Source organism: Manacus vitellinus, unplaced genomic scaffold (assembly GCF_001715985.3).
Source record: "Manacus vitellinus isolate BGI_N305 unplaced genomic scaffold, ASM171598v3 scaffold_0_pilon, whole genome shotgun sequence".
Lineage (NCBI taxonomy): Eukaryota > Metazoa > Chordata > Aves > Passeriformes > Pipridae > Manacus > Manacus vitellinus.
The window spans coordinates 36,273,522-36,288,667 of record NW_021938789.1 but is presented as its reverse complement, the minus strand read 5'-3'; the positions used below and the strand labels follow the sequence as shown (position 1 = coordinate 36,288,667).

The following is a 15,146-nucleotide window of genomic DNA, read 5'->3' as shown; positions in this document are numbered from 1 at the left end:
CTGAAAAAAAAAAAAGAAAACCACAACATCTTTGAATAGTTTGTCTTTATTATTAGACTTTTTGTGTTGTAAACACTGAAAACTGCAGCAGAGAGCAAATGAAAGAAGCAGCTCCGTTTATCCTTTTGCATGAGTTAGTGCATAGATTTAAATGTTTAGGAAAAAAATCAAGCAAACATTTTAGCATAAGCTGCTTTCTCTTTCTCCTTTTGGGCTTTTATCTTCTGCTTGATTTTGAGTGTTTCTGTCTGGATAGCTGATTAAAAAGAAAAATCATGACAGTTACAGTAATCACTTACATTAGGTCTCCTAATAGGTTAAGACCAGGTCACAATGCTGGAGCGAACTTACGTTATTTCATTTAATAAAACTGCATTCAACCTTGGATTAGGTCAGATAGTAGCAGCAAAAAGCCTTGTCCCTGATCCTGTGTTATCTGGTAAGGTCACCACGTAGAGGAGTGTATAGCAAGCACAGTATTGGTGCCGACACAGAATTTATGAGCTAAAAATCTCACCCACTTTGACCAGGAAACTAAGCTAGTAAGAGCCCTGAGAGATAGGGACATGGTTCAAGAGGAATGCTGTTGACCTACATAAGCAGGTGTTCCAGTGCAACAGAAGCATCACTTGCTGTATAAAACCAGGTTTTCCACCTCAGTGGGCTTTGTGCTCAATACATCAGTGTTTAAGAAGCCAGCATTTTAGGCATCACGCTGGTATAAATTCCTACTAAATACTACCCTGCATACTTTGTTAAATTCTTAACAGATTTTATGACGAAACAGTTTTATTTTACCTTTGTCTTCAGGGGCTATTTCATGAGCCTTTTTAAGATCAGCCTTCAATAAAAGAGAAATATAAATTAATGGTCTGATGAAATTTTTAGATTTAAGGAAAAAAAAAAAGGTGATCATTACCAATGCCTGATCGAGATCTTTTATTCCCTGCCATCCTTGGGCCCGTCTGTAGAGAGCTTTAGTATTTGCAGGATCTATTTTAAGAGCCTGTAAATTTAATAAAATTGTCACATTAACATTTCTTATACTTCACAGCCTCCCATCTCCACAAATGGCAAAATTCACACCAGCAGACAATCTTCCCAGTTGGTTTGAGGGTAAACTGTCAAAACATTAACTGTATAAAAAGGAATGCTGTAATGCAGCACACTGAATATCTAGCTAAGCGGCTTCAATACCACTGCACCAAAAGTGGTCTTTTGTGAAGGATGAGCACACAGGAGGCTAAAATGGAACAGCTGTGTGTGTGTATATATAGCTAGCTGTCAAGGCTGAGGAGCTGCTGCAGTTCAAATTATCCTAACCTTGAGTCTCACCATACAACTCTATATTGCAGCTCCTTCCTTCACACCAAAAAAACCTCAAATGACATCATAAATAAAACACAGATTTCCTGTAAAGCTTTTTTTCCCTGTAGGCTAGAAAGACACATGCAGGCAATCCATTTCATCATGCTTCAGGAACCTTGCCAAGTTCCAGTCATTACGCCTTTTTTGAGATTAATGTTTTCGATAATGTGTATGTGCCAGCTCTAATATGACAATATCAAAATAGGAAATACAAAGAGATTGTTCCACTATTTGATTACTTCGATTATTTTTTCAAAATACCTCAGTTAATTTGGCTAGCTAGCAGTTACCTTGCCTGTGAAAATCACATTCTTCCTGCAGTTAGTTCTACAGTGTTTTAAAGAATATAGTTTCTCAGTGATTAGAGGGAATGTCTTCACAGAAATGTGTCACTTTATTAATTTAATTTATTCACTTTAAATCATTAATGTGGATTATAAACATTAGACAACACATCCTTATTTTTTAAATCACATCAGTATTGGCTGTTAATACAAAGGAAGTGTTACTCCAGGCACTCTCCCTGATCAGTCTGCTATAAAGCCTTCAGCCTCTCTCTCCTGTGTCAAGAATTAGGGGTCTGTGTTGAATACACATAGGTAGCATTCTTTGGTTTTACCTCGACCATTGTGCTTACAACTATTTCAAGGCAAGGTTTGTTTGAACAGGCTCAGCTGCTCATAATTCCTTATTTACACCAACAAATGCATGTTTTACAGGTTGTTAATTTAAATTCCTATGGGCCTTAAGAAATCATAAAAGTGTATAGTTTCTCACTAACAATTACCTAGAACTTTAGTAGCTAATTTTAGGAAACTGGTGCTCTAATTAAAACATTGATACATTGTGACACATAAGCTAAATCCCTTTCAGAAGTCTATTACAGCTATGGAGTTGTCTATATCCAACAATTATTTAATCTCAAAAATAAAGGAAGTGTGATTGTCTTCCCACAATGGCAAGTATTATGATTAATAATTTCTATCTGTAACACTTAAATTGTTGTTTTAATTTTTACCATTTTCTCAGTGACAGGTATCACATTACACAGTTTTCTTCTTTTTTCTTTCCTCATTCCTCATTTGTCCATTGTGAATATAGGTTCATGAAAGTTTTCCATGTGGTAACACCATCAGCAGGTTAGAAAGCAAGCCAGCTCTCTAATGAGCTCTCGCACAGATTAGCTGAGACTCCTGCTTTCAGCATGAAGCGCTAGGAGATGCTGCTCAGGATCCTCTGCTAACAGATAAGAGCGTTCTTTCCTCTGTTTCCTTCAAAATTTCAGAGTTTTACTAAAGTATTTAAAGTTTCCTTAAATTTACTAAGTTCTCACTGTATCCTTTTTTTTTCAATTCTAGTGGTTTTCCATATTTATATTACCTTCTTTCTTTTTTCCTATTCACTTTTTTCACCACTAAGCCTACCTGAAAGGTTAGTTACTTAGTTAGAAAAGTCACTTTCATGAATAAAATATGACACCATCAAATCTAAAAGCAAGTAGAACATTTTGCTCATAGTAGTCTTCCAGAGAAAAGTACTCCCCTTTCAGTGAAGACAGTTTAACTCTTTGTTCTGCAAACCAAACTGACAATGACAGTAAGAAACAGCCCTCTTTCCTTTGTTTAATGATTCATTTCAATTTCAAAATCTTTTTAAAAAGCCACATACTGGAAAGCTAGTAATAACTTCACAATGAGCTTCTACTTTGTTTACTTTCAAATCGTAAGCTTGTCAGAAGACTCCTTAAAAAAGCTTTGCAGTTTCAGTCTACCTTTTCTATTTAGGCCAAATGTTAATCAAAATGCTAAATATTAAATTTACCTCTGAACAGCTCTCAATGGCTCCCTGCCAGTCTGACAGTTTTAGTTTACAAGCGCCAATGTTTAAAACACAGGTCAAAGCAACAGTCTTCAACTTTGGTTTGTCTGCCTCCTCTGCCACTGCTTCAGAAGCTTCTACATACCTGCAGAAAAACAGATTCACATAGAACATGTATTAGTGTTGCAACTTTCAACTTCCTTGTCTATCTTTCCACAGATATGTGCAAACTGGCCTATCCAAACTACTATTTCTAAAGCAGCTTCAATTCCACTATTACAAATGTTTATTAAACTAAATACATAAAACCCACCCTGATGAAAAAGATCAACTCACTGGTGAATGTTTTCCTGTAATTCCTAGTCCTCCATGCTGCTAGCATGTACTAGCAGCATTTTCTTAGACAAATGTACTATTCTAGACAGCAGGAAACTGTTAGAATTTATTTCAGTAAGTTTATTATCAAAAACCATGTTGCTCATCAGAGCCAAAAAATCAACACCACTGCTGCACCTTCCACATTCATGGAAAGCTTCATCTCCAGTTCCCTCAGTAATATTTTAATTAGCTTAGGCATTTATGGTTAAAATCTGAAGGTAACTCTACTTTGTACAGGAATATGGTTTTATGAGCATTAGTAACACCACCTTCTTCCCACTGTTTTCCTTTATGACTTTTTTCCTGAACTTCAAAACTGATACTTGTTCAAGATTAAGCCACAGCAGTTACTGCATTTCTCTTACAAAAGCAAACTGACAGGCAAACTGTATCTCATTAATTACAATGTACTACAGCTGTCTGGTTTTTATTTCAAGTGGCAAAGGTCTGTTGTGGATACAGAAGTCTCAACTCTTTAATGGCCTACTTAATAGAACTTCAGTAGCTTTTATTTAAAAAAATAAAAATCATGTGCTTGCATACATTCACATTTTAAGCACGCCATGATTGATGCAGCCTTTGCAGATCAATGCCTGTGTAAGTTCAATTTTGCATGCTCTGTCTTTTGAGTGTTACATGGTTTGTATATAACTTTGGATCACAGAAATAAGTAATACTTAAAAAGTGAATTAGAAGTAGTTCCAGTGATTTTTTCCACTTGCTGGGAATTATGCAAAAGATGAGAAACAGAAGAGAGAGAAAAGAGTAAAAAAAAGTAAGGAGAAATGGAACACAAATCGGTATTATGTTCAAAACAAAGAAAACACAAATATAATATTTATAAATCACACCAAAACATCAAAGGCTGCAACCATTCTGGTAACAAAATTAGAGCTTCCAAGTCAAAGAAATTAGTAAGATGAGTATCAAGGGAGACAACAGGAAGTAATGATTTTTTTTACAAAAAAGGTTTAAATTCATACATACAAACTTAAAAAAAAGGCTAAGAAGCAATAAAACAAGAAAAAGAACAGGGGGCTACAATGGTTACTATTGGTAAAAAGAGAAAGCCATGGTGTGCTAGGCGAATTGTACATGTGCCATTGGAGACACCCTGGTAAGAGCTATTCTATTCCTATCAGTTCTGGCAAAGTGCCAGCTAAAGTCCACCATTCCTACATGAAGTATTAGATTTTAAGATACAATAACAGAGTGTCCACAAAAGTATGGCCCCCTAAAGAAGAGTTGGAATGATCAGATTTGTTTAGTCTAGAAAAGTTACTATGCTTTCTACAAGGAAAAATAAGCACTTAAGAGGATCAAACTGGAAGAGCCTTCACTGGGTGTGCTTAAAAGTGAGCAAGACAACTAATAGTAAGGGATGGCATAATTATACCTGGTATTTACCAAAGTATGGGGGGAGAAAATAGACAGATACAACACAAAGATCCTTAAAGATCCATTCCAGCCTTCTTTATATATGACTTCCAAAAGGTTTGCACAGAAATCCTATTTGCTTCAAGGTTTGTGTTGGTCTATGATGGGCCTTTTGAGGGCAGTGGGAGACACTGCATCTTGGGTTAATATCTGCAATTAAGGAATTCATTTTATGCTTCAGAAAGACATAATTTATTTGAAACCCAGTCACTTAAAAACTCTGCTGAAGCACTACGTATGCCTGAATTTTTTTCTTTCCTTATCATTATACTAGTTACCAATGATCATTAAGAAGGCAGGGACAAAGGTCAGTTTATTTTTAAGAGATGTTCATATACTGAAAGCAAAAAGCTTGGAAAGAAGAAAGGAGCAGTATGGAAATAAAAGCAGAAAGACCATGATTTTGAAAGCAAGTCTGAATTATACATGGAGTCAGGATGATGGTATGGAGCCTCAGAATAAAAACAGTAATGAATGGATAAGAATCACATTTGTCTTTTGAACTTACCGATTTCCTAAACTTACTGCTCTTTAGAAATCAGAGAAAAAGTATCTCCCTCCTTTGCTATCCATTAACTATTCTGTATACTATTGTTCTTTTCTTCCCAGTTATGCACCACCACAGCAAGAGTGTTAAAAAAGGACTATTTAGTCAGTTAGAAACAATACTTCTGCCTATAGCTCTTACATAGCAATCAGCAGAAGACCTACGTAAGTAGCCAAAAATCAACCAGGTGTTTTCCAGATTCAGAGGGCTCTTTATATAAAAAAGAGAAGAGCAATGCAACAGGCACTTTTTAAATGCACAAATCATTGCTTCATAGCAGTATTAATTTAGGTTACAGGAACTATCTGATTGAGTGATGATAGCCTTACCGTAAACTTTTACTATATTTTTTAGCTGCCATTGCCCAATTTTGCGATTTGAAGAAAGTATTTCCTATATTCTTTGTGTCTTCTGCTATGGCCACAATCTTGTCAACCTAATAAAATAGATGGGAAATATACAGTATGAATGTGTTTATGAAAGAAGTCTTGAAGTAACTAATGCTTAACAGTAGGATCCCACATCCATCTTCCTTCAACAATTATAAAACCTTAGAATAGAAATACTCCAATTTTAGACAAATACCAGCTTCAAACCACTTCTATAATATTATCTACTTTATGAAACACAAATGTCTCAAAGATTAAATTCCTAGTGGGTTTTCTACACTATGAAAGGTGAGAAAATACCAGAGACAACATAGCAGTTCAGCTCTTCCTCCTAAATGCTGTTACCCACATATTCATTATTTAAAGAAAAGAAGATATGCTAACAATCAAAGTATTCAACCAAGATTGCCTATTCTTGAGAAAATATTATCTGCTTCTCAAAATGGTATCAGTCACATGAAATCTGCACCCTCTTAAACTAGGAACTCATATCAACACAATTTTCCTTCTCCCTAAACACTTAAAATAACCATGGAGGGAGAAAAAGAACAACTGCTTGTCTTTATCAAATCCATCATTTCTATTTCCAGACTCATATACACTTCTGTGAAGTTACTTTTCCAGTGGCAATAAACAGTCTGTAATTACTGCTGCCTGTAACACAGTTGTCTTAAGCTCTGTCAAATGTATATATTGCCATTTGTAATACTATCAGTTTACACTTCTACCCTACTAGAAATAATGACCTTGAAGAGAACAGAGTGAGACCAATGTCACCATGGTTTCTGTAGTTGGTTTATATGAACAAGTTTAAAGTTAAAGGACGCAGACACCTGCCAATTTCAATTCTGCACCACATCAAATGCTATCCAAAAACATTTCCACAAGCTGAAATGCTTCTCAACAGCCAGATACAAGGAGTTCCTGTTTTCTAACTGTAATGAGATTTTACTATTCTATTTTGTAATTCTGTATTTGCAATCTATACATGCAGCTCCCTTTTTTCCTCTCTCACAAATCACTGTTTGACTTACACAGTTTGTCTAGTTCGCTTTCATGATAAGAGTAAAATCCTGCAGATGAGCTGCTTTCACCAGTCTGCTCCCTAAATTCCAACCATAGACTTTCCTTCAGTTTGAACAATTTGAAAAGCAAACAACTACTGGGAACTGAGAATGACTAGCTCTGATGCAGTAAAAATCTGTTTTCTAGGAAAAATTTCTAGGAAGTGAGGCAAAGTCTGTTTAAAGATGGTTGTTTAAAATATTGCACAGAAAAAGTGTTTAGGTACAACATTAAATTAGTCATCCGCAGGATGGAGTTCTAGTAATTGCAATTTGACACTACAGCACAAACAAAAGTAAAAAGAAACCAAGAATAGAAAAAAAAAGTGTGACAATTGTAAGTAAATGAGGTTTTAGTTACGGGGGAAAAAAATCGGCTGCAATTAGCACTGAAAAAAAGAGATAACAATCCCCTCCACAGCATTCTCTTTCCTAAAATACAATACTACTGTTTAATCAGGACTTTAATCCATTCTTAAGGAAAAAAGCTTAATGAACATCATCAGAGACACCATGTAACTACCTACAAGTCTTGCTTTCTGTAAAATACCTAAGAAGAAAAATACTTACATCTTTCAAGTCTATATCTGAATCTTCAGGAAAATCTGGATGAGCATCTCCAGATCCATCTTGGGGAACAATTCCCCAGTCATCTCCTTCCTTTAGCTCTCCACAATCGGCAATGACACACAACTGAAAAAATAAAGTGTAAATAGCAGTACTGCTTATTAAGACAATTTAAAAAAAAAAAAAAAGCCATAACTTCTGAGTGCTCTCTGAAATTTTTTGAAATTCAGTAAAAAGGCTTTTTCATCTGTTGTTTGGGTGCATTTGTCTCAGAAGCCCATCACATCATTAGCCTATCCTCATCAAAAGGCTTTTATCACACTAAGTGTTGTGCTCAGAGGAGCAGCATTCCAAGAACACCAAACCCACGCTTCACAGAGAGGCTGGAAGAGGAACTGACAACAAGCTGAGCTACAGCAAAACACAAGACATGGAAGTTCTACTACATTAGAGACGATGGTTCTTTCTTCAACTGCCAAGTAAGTCTTTTAAAGTTACAGAAGTATTAATTTTTCAAACACCCACAAACTGACATGACCTACATACTGATTGCTTTTTCAGAAACACGACTTCTGACACAAAATTTATAAGAAGGTAGGGTTGTGAATTCCACCTTTTAATTTCATCACCCATCCTACACTTCTAGCAAAGGCTTCCACCCTCCCAGCTGTGTTGAAGAATAAACTGTTTGTGCAGGGGAAATTTAGAGTGTAAGAACAAAAGCCTCTTAACAAGAACAGTAAAATGGAAATTAACACTGTTAGCAGAAACAGCTGTCTAACATTTAATACTTTTAAACATTACACCAAGCATTTAAAAGAAATGAATATGCATCGTACAATGGAATAATAAACATCATCCCTCAGTGCTTTGCATTTTGTTTACCTTAGCAGGATTTTCTCCTTTTACTTCAACGTTTTCGAGTATTTTAACTACACCCATTCCTTTGATCACTTGGCCAAACACCACATGTTTCCCATCCAGGTGAGAAGTAGGCACAGTTGTAATAAAGAACTGAGAGCCATTAGTACCAGGTCCTGCATTTGCCATGCTCAGCAGACCTGGTTTATCATGCTGCATTGGGGAAAAAAAAATCACAGTCAACATATATGAAAGATCTGTTAGAAAACCATGCATAAGATTCTGTAAAGCTGTTCATATATATAGCAAGGACAGCCATAGCAACAACTTGGTAACCCAGACAGTTACATACAGTTAGCAACTAATTTTACCTATCAGACTGAAGAGGGCAAATACTCAGTCTTTATTTGCCCCCCCACCAATCTAGCAAGCACAGCCACATGTGATTTGATGCTTTAACACCTTTCCACTGCTTCTACACGGGGCCCCCTGCCCAGCTGCAGGGTTTAGACATCACCTCAGACACATGAAATTCCTCACTGGATTATTCAAGACTACTGGCCTCCAAAAACAAAGCTAAACACCACTTAAACTAGTTTTAATGTTACACTGCCAAGATGGCTAAGTACTGTTAATTTTATAAGGGCTACTTACACAAACTATATTGCAAAACAGTGGAGTTTAGAGGACTGTGGTCTTTGTTATTTACAGGGTAGCGTTTTGTTGGGTTTTTTTTAATCTCCTTCACTTTCCTGGAGACAGAGTTTTTAATCTGTTGGGATTTTTAACCATCTAATTATTTTGGCTCATGCTGCCAGGCCACAAACTAAAAAAGATTATTAAACAGCCTAATATGAGATGATACTGTTTATCTTGTTTCCCACAAGTACTTTTTCCTTTTTGGAAATAAGAATTATCTTGTTCCATCTCACAGATTATTTCATTTTCACTTGTACTACAAAAAATGTACTTTTCATATGTGTTGTGATATCTCATTTAACTGGCATGATACAGCCATTAAGATTTTATTCTCTCCAAGTTGATCCAGTTACTAAGTGCAAGGAATTCTGTTTAATGTAAGTCAGTATGTCATACCAAGGCATTGGTACATGTCTAAAGTGTGCGTGCTTTGGTATTCCTATGAAATTTGATACTGTGGGGAGGAGGGGAGTGGAAAGAAAAAGTATGACAGCACAGAGGGTATGGAAACAGAAACTGCTGTGAGGCACACCTCAAAGCTCGGTGGGAGGTTGACTAGTTTGAGACAACAGTCTGAGACAGCTGTATTTAAGCACTTGGTTTGTCCCTATATTCTCAACTGGTTTGAAGAACCTGTTGAAAATTGTTTTCCCATACAGTGTTTGGACTTCCATGGTGGCAGGGAGAACTCCTTGCCTAAGCTCTTCATCTGGTCATAAGGTACCATGAGTCTGAATCTTTTAATCACAATGTAGTTTAGGAACTCTGGGAAAAGATTGTACAGCTGAGAGCTAGATTGGCACCTAGCCAACAGAAATCTACTGGAATCCTGACTTTGTTCTAACCTTGAAACTCACCCTGAGAGTCACAGATGGCAAACAACAGAGAGAAGCGTGTATTCCACAGCAAGAGAAGGCATCTGGTAGGAACAGAGCGTTGCAGGAATGTGGCCTCCAAAAGAAGTATCTGACATTTTGCATTGTACTTGCTGGCAAACAAGTTAAAGAATGGTTCCCCCACAGAAGAGTTTTGCAAATACCATTTGAGGCTGGTCACTGATTCACTGCCCAAGACCTGTAAATCTTACCTTTCCCTCTGCCCTCCCACCCCCCTACAATTACAGCTAATGCTAGACAGCAATGGTTTGTAAACAAAAAGCCAAGTAACAGTAAGTTCTGGCATTGCCTTACACCTTCAGGTTTAACTTTTGTCTGTAAAGATCGGGGGACAAGATGGAAGGTTACAGACAGGAATCTGGTAGCTTCGGTCTTCACACTTACTGCAATCCCACTTCATTTGGGACCAACTCTCAACATTAGTTCTGTGATGAGCGTCTTTATTTATAAACAAAACTGTTGTCATTCATGCATTTTCTTACCATGAGTGTTTTGAAAAACACTGCAGATACAGTGTCTTTCCCATGACTGTTTCTGCTATCATTCTGCAAGTTCATTAAGCAAGCAAAAAAGTCAGGATAAAAATCAGATTCTCTGACAGATTCAAGGTTTGCAAAACTATACCATGGTAACTATGCTTGGTAAGTTGGGTGTTCCACAACAGGAGATCCATCAGCTGGAGAAGTGACACCAAAAAAAGCCTAGTGGGATTGATCTGAGATGTGTAAGGGGACTACTGACGAAAGTCTTGCAGTTTACTGCAATTTACAACAAACCATGCAAACAAGACAAGAATAAACTGCTCCAGTGTCCTCGAAGCATCAACAAAACAATTCACTGTTGTCCGAGACAGCAGGTAGAGAACACCTTGCAGGACTGCTAGATTAAGTGCAAGATCCAGTGGATTTCTATGTAGTAGAGGCATTTAACTCCCACTAAAAACCTAACAATACTTGGCAAACAGATAACAGGAATCAAACTCCCAGACTCTGTACAAGATCCTCATGAGTTCCTAAACTCATCTCTGGCACTTTGACAACATTTGTTATAGCTGAGCAGTCAGAGAAGTACAGAAATGGGGATCATTTGCATCATGTTCAAAATTACCTCCAGATCTCAAAGAACAACCAAAAAAGTAATGATGACAGTCTGCTTCTCAGGGAGCTAGAGATCCTGTGACAAGGACCAATCCAAAAGAGTAACTTTTCAAAGTAGTGCTATGGGCACCACCTTAGCAAGTGTCAAGAGTTCAGAAAACACCTCTCACAACTGTAATTATCTTTATGATGAATACTGGAGACACATTTCCAACTATGGCTCGAAATCTAAGTCCTATAAGTCCTCTGAGGAGCGGCTGAGGGAGTTGGGGTTGTTTAGCCTGGAGAAAAGGAGATTCAGGGGTGACCTTATCACTCTCTACAACTACCTGAAAGCAAGGTGGGGGCTGGTCTCTTCTCCCAGGCAACTAGTGGCAGGACAAGAGAAAATGGCCTCAAGTTGCACCAGGGGAGGTTCAGGTCAGGAGGAGTTTCTTCACAGAAAGGGTTGTGAAACATGGGAATGGACTGCCCAGGGAAGTGATGGAGTCACTATCCCTAGAGGCATTCGAGAAACGACTAGTTGTGACATTATCATCTAATTGACAAGATGTTGTTCGGTCAGGGGTTGAACTCCATGATCTCAAAGGTGTTTTCCAACTTAACTGATTCTGTGGTTCTGTGAACTTGGTAAAGGATTTTGATGTCTGATTAAAGGACTGTCATATTTTCTTTTCCTAAAATAGTTTGGAGGCAGGCACAATTGCAATTAAGGCTTTGCTTTAACTCCTGTTACATTTTTCAGTCAGTGTTGTTGAGGAGTCTCTCATATGCTATCACACATAACATGATATGAAAACAGCTAAAGCGAATGCTGAGAACTGTTACTCCTACAGCAGCAGGTGTCCTGGCTGTTGTAAGGGATACTTGCAGAACATGTTATTTTTGTTTTTTCCAAGTAGTACTCCTACCCAGGTTCAAACCACAGTTACTGATAGTTCAAGCACAGGGGGCTTTTTCCAGTCACACAGCCCTTTATGTACAGCTGAGACCACAGATGAACCCTCAGAACAATTATTATTGTTGCCACTTTTCTCCAGAATACCTGACTGCTAGCCAAAAAATGTAAGTCATGGTGTACAGGTAATACTTAAATTTGGAGATCTTCAAATGCTGTATAAATTATAGGCTTAAGGTACACAGATATGCTGACAGGAACACTTGTGTGTGTAAAGCATACACACATGCAGTCTCCCTGGTGTCACCAGATGTTGATTTTGTGGATGAAGATTTAGAATCATGTGCAGAACTCTTGCAGCACAGCTCCCTCCTCTCTTCCTGCAGCGGGGCTGACAAAACTGCTTCTGGGACACACTAATGGTTGCTAGTTATGAAACAGTGGTAAGTAATGGGAGAGGCAGGAATTTCTGACATGAAACCCAGTATCTTTGAATGTTCAAGTCTGGATGTTCATGTTTGGTGTTCAAGATGGAAACGTTTAAGGTCAGATGGGGCTTTGAGCAACCTGGTCTAAAAAAAGGTGTCCCTGCCTGTGGCAGGGGGGTTGGAACCAGATGATCTTTAAGGCCCCTTCCAACCCAAACCATTCTGTGATCTCTTTAAATGAAGTTCTCAAATCCAGACCTTTCAAAAGCTTGCTTTGTTCACAGGACATTTTCCCAACGTTTTGGTTGAATAAAAGCTATATATAAACTTTTACTTGCCATATCATTGAAAATAACTATAGTAATGAAAACGCTTTCTTTTAAATTTTCCTTTAGATTAATTCTGCAATCTACCATGGATTTCCCACTTCTTAAGAAAAGTATTTCTCACATCTAATCTTATGAATATTATTAGTGTATGAAAAAAGCATAAAATCCAATTAATGCTAAGATATTGCAGATGCTTCAGAGTAACAAAATTTGCCACTCTTTTAAAATAATACCCTTACTTAAAGGAGAACTACTGTTTAAAATTAATTTCTGATGGTGCAATTAAGAAGAAAAGTAAAACTACAGTTCTTTGTTTTAACAAGGCTGACCTCTTTTTGTATGTATTCCTACATGTATTTGTTCCACATTCATGAATGATCAACTAATTTGGGGCTGTTTTGCTGCATTCTTTCCATTGCTTAAAAATACACTAAATTTGGACTAAAAAGCACTAATTCTGACCTTGAAGAAAAATAAAACTTCACCAACTGAATACAATAATATTTTCAATAGAGTACCTTATAATGAAAGTTTTCATCTTCAAATTTTTCACCATATATACTTTCTCCACCTGTGCCATTTTGGTTTGAGAAATCTCCACCCTGGACCATAAACTGCTTAATAACTGTAAAATAAAATAAATATAAAATGTATCACCAAGGCAGGGAAGGCACGAAGAGAAACAATTCAGAGATGAAGAGCAATCCTTGTCACCAGCACCTAAAAAAGCCCAAAACCCACCTTTTATTTATTTATCAAGTGTCCACTAAGTACTCCTTCAATTTTGTGGATATCACTTGATATTTCAACCTTTACCTGAAATTCATTTCAACCTGTTTACAACTCAGAATAAACTAGTTTTACTATTACTAACTTATTGGTAAATTTATAATTTACTATTGTCAGTGCAGGGTAAGAACATCTAGCCATTAGGAGGATCAAAAAGTCAAAAACTTTCAGTCAAGTTATTTCTTAAACAAGTCCTTGAAATATTATTTAACACTATTTCAAATACTCATGGTAGATAACTTGTTACCGATAGGAAAACAGAGGGCTTCATAGAACTTACTCCTGTGGAAAGGACATCCTTTATAATGGAGAGGTTTTCCAGTGGTAGGCCCTGTTCCTTTTTCTCCTGTACATAACGCACGGAAATTCTCAGCAGTTTTAGGTACAATGTCAGCAAATAATTCAAAGACAATGCGTCCAACTGAAATGACAAAGAGAGAATGAGACATATTTTTTTAAGTCTTGTCCTTGGCACAGTGATGTGTTGAGCATTATATGTCAAAAGAAATTAATGTTTCTAACTTTATCATTTTATTTACATGACTATTAAATTTCCACTTGGGGGGCTGCTCCATGGCAATTGCTGGCAGTTATACTGGGCTTTTAGCAAGGTTATTACCAACAATGGATTCCATTCTGTCAAGAATAATGTAGGAAGAATAGAGACAGATTCCACCAAAAACTAATGAAAATGCTGAATGCATTTTCTGCCAAAAAAATGTGTATGGAAAATCACACACAGATATACCAAAGCCAAATCATGTATTTTAATATGCACACTTATTTTATGTCTAATTTAACATATACATGTAGCTTGTTCAAGCAAAAGTAGATGAAATATAAGAAAGACTGTTTTGTGTAGACCTTTATTTGAACAAAAAGCTTATGCCAAACACATATACCAACCCTACTCCTCTATCTCTTAAACCTGAATTTTACTAAGACACAGTAATAAACATTAATTCCAAAACATGCCACGTTTTAACCGAAGGACATGAAACCTGAGCAGGTAACACATCCTGTAATAGTCAATAAATGGATTCTGTGCAAAATTCTTATCCCTTCACAAACTGGCTTCCCAGGGAAGCTACTTCTCACTCCCAGCAGCTGCCATCACTTGATGCTCCTGTTTTCTCATCAGCCTCACAGTCAATTAATTAACATAACTTCACTCTACCGGAAGCTAAATGTAAATACATTAATTCTAATTAATACAGGAACGAAAACAAATTAGACAATTGAAAGTCAATAAAAGGCAAATCATCCTAGAGACTTTCTTCTATTCCTTTGAATAGCAGAATGAATAAATGAGAAGCAATATCCCGACAAAATTTAGTCAGCCTCAATCCCGGGCATATTTTGAAAACCTACACTTCCAAGTATTTCCTCAGCTTCCATGTTTTTGACCGTTTGCCCAGATTTCCGAATGACCTCTGGCAGCACTGGCGATGCCAAGAGTACCAGGGCTGCCGTACTGCCCTGAGCTTTCAGTCCCGCAGACTCCACTGCCCACCCAGCAGCCAGGTACGACTCGCCACGCCGCGGCAGGTCCCAGGGCTTGGAGCCCGGAATGGAACGGGC

General features: G+C 37.2%; 1 protein-coding gene across 1 annotated transcript; it reads right to left on the bottom strand.

The window, feature by feature from the left end:
• Positions 1-29: 29 nt before the first annotated feature.
• Positions 30-15,145, bottom strand: PPID (peptidylprolyl isomerase D; the record flags this gene model as incomplete). The annotated part of the gene is made up of 10 exons (XM_018071228.2): positions 30-256; positions 799-841; positions 920-1,006; positions 3,190-3,331; positions 5,878-5,984; positions 7,572-7,694; positions 8,454-8,642; positions 13,295-13,401; positions 13,846-13,986; positions 15,079-15,145. Coding segments are annotated over 10 exons (1,095 nt in total), but the record flags the coding sequence as incomplete, so codon positions are not given.
• Position 15,146: the final 1 nt, after the last annotated feature.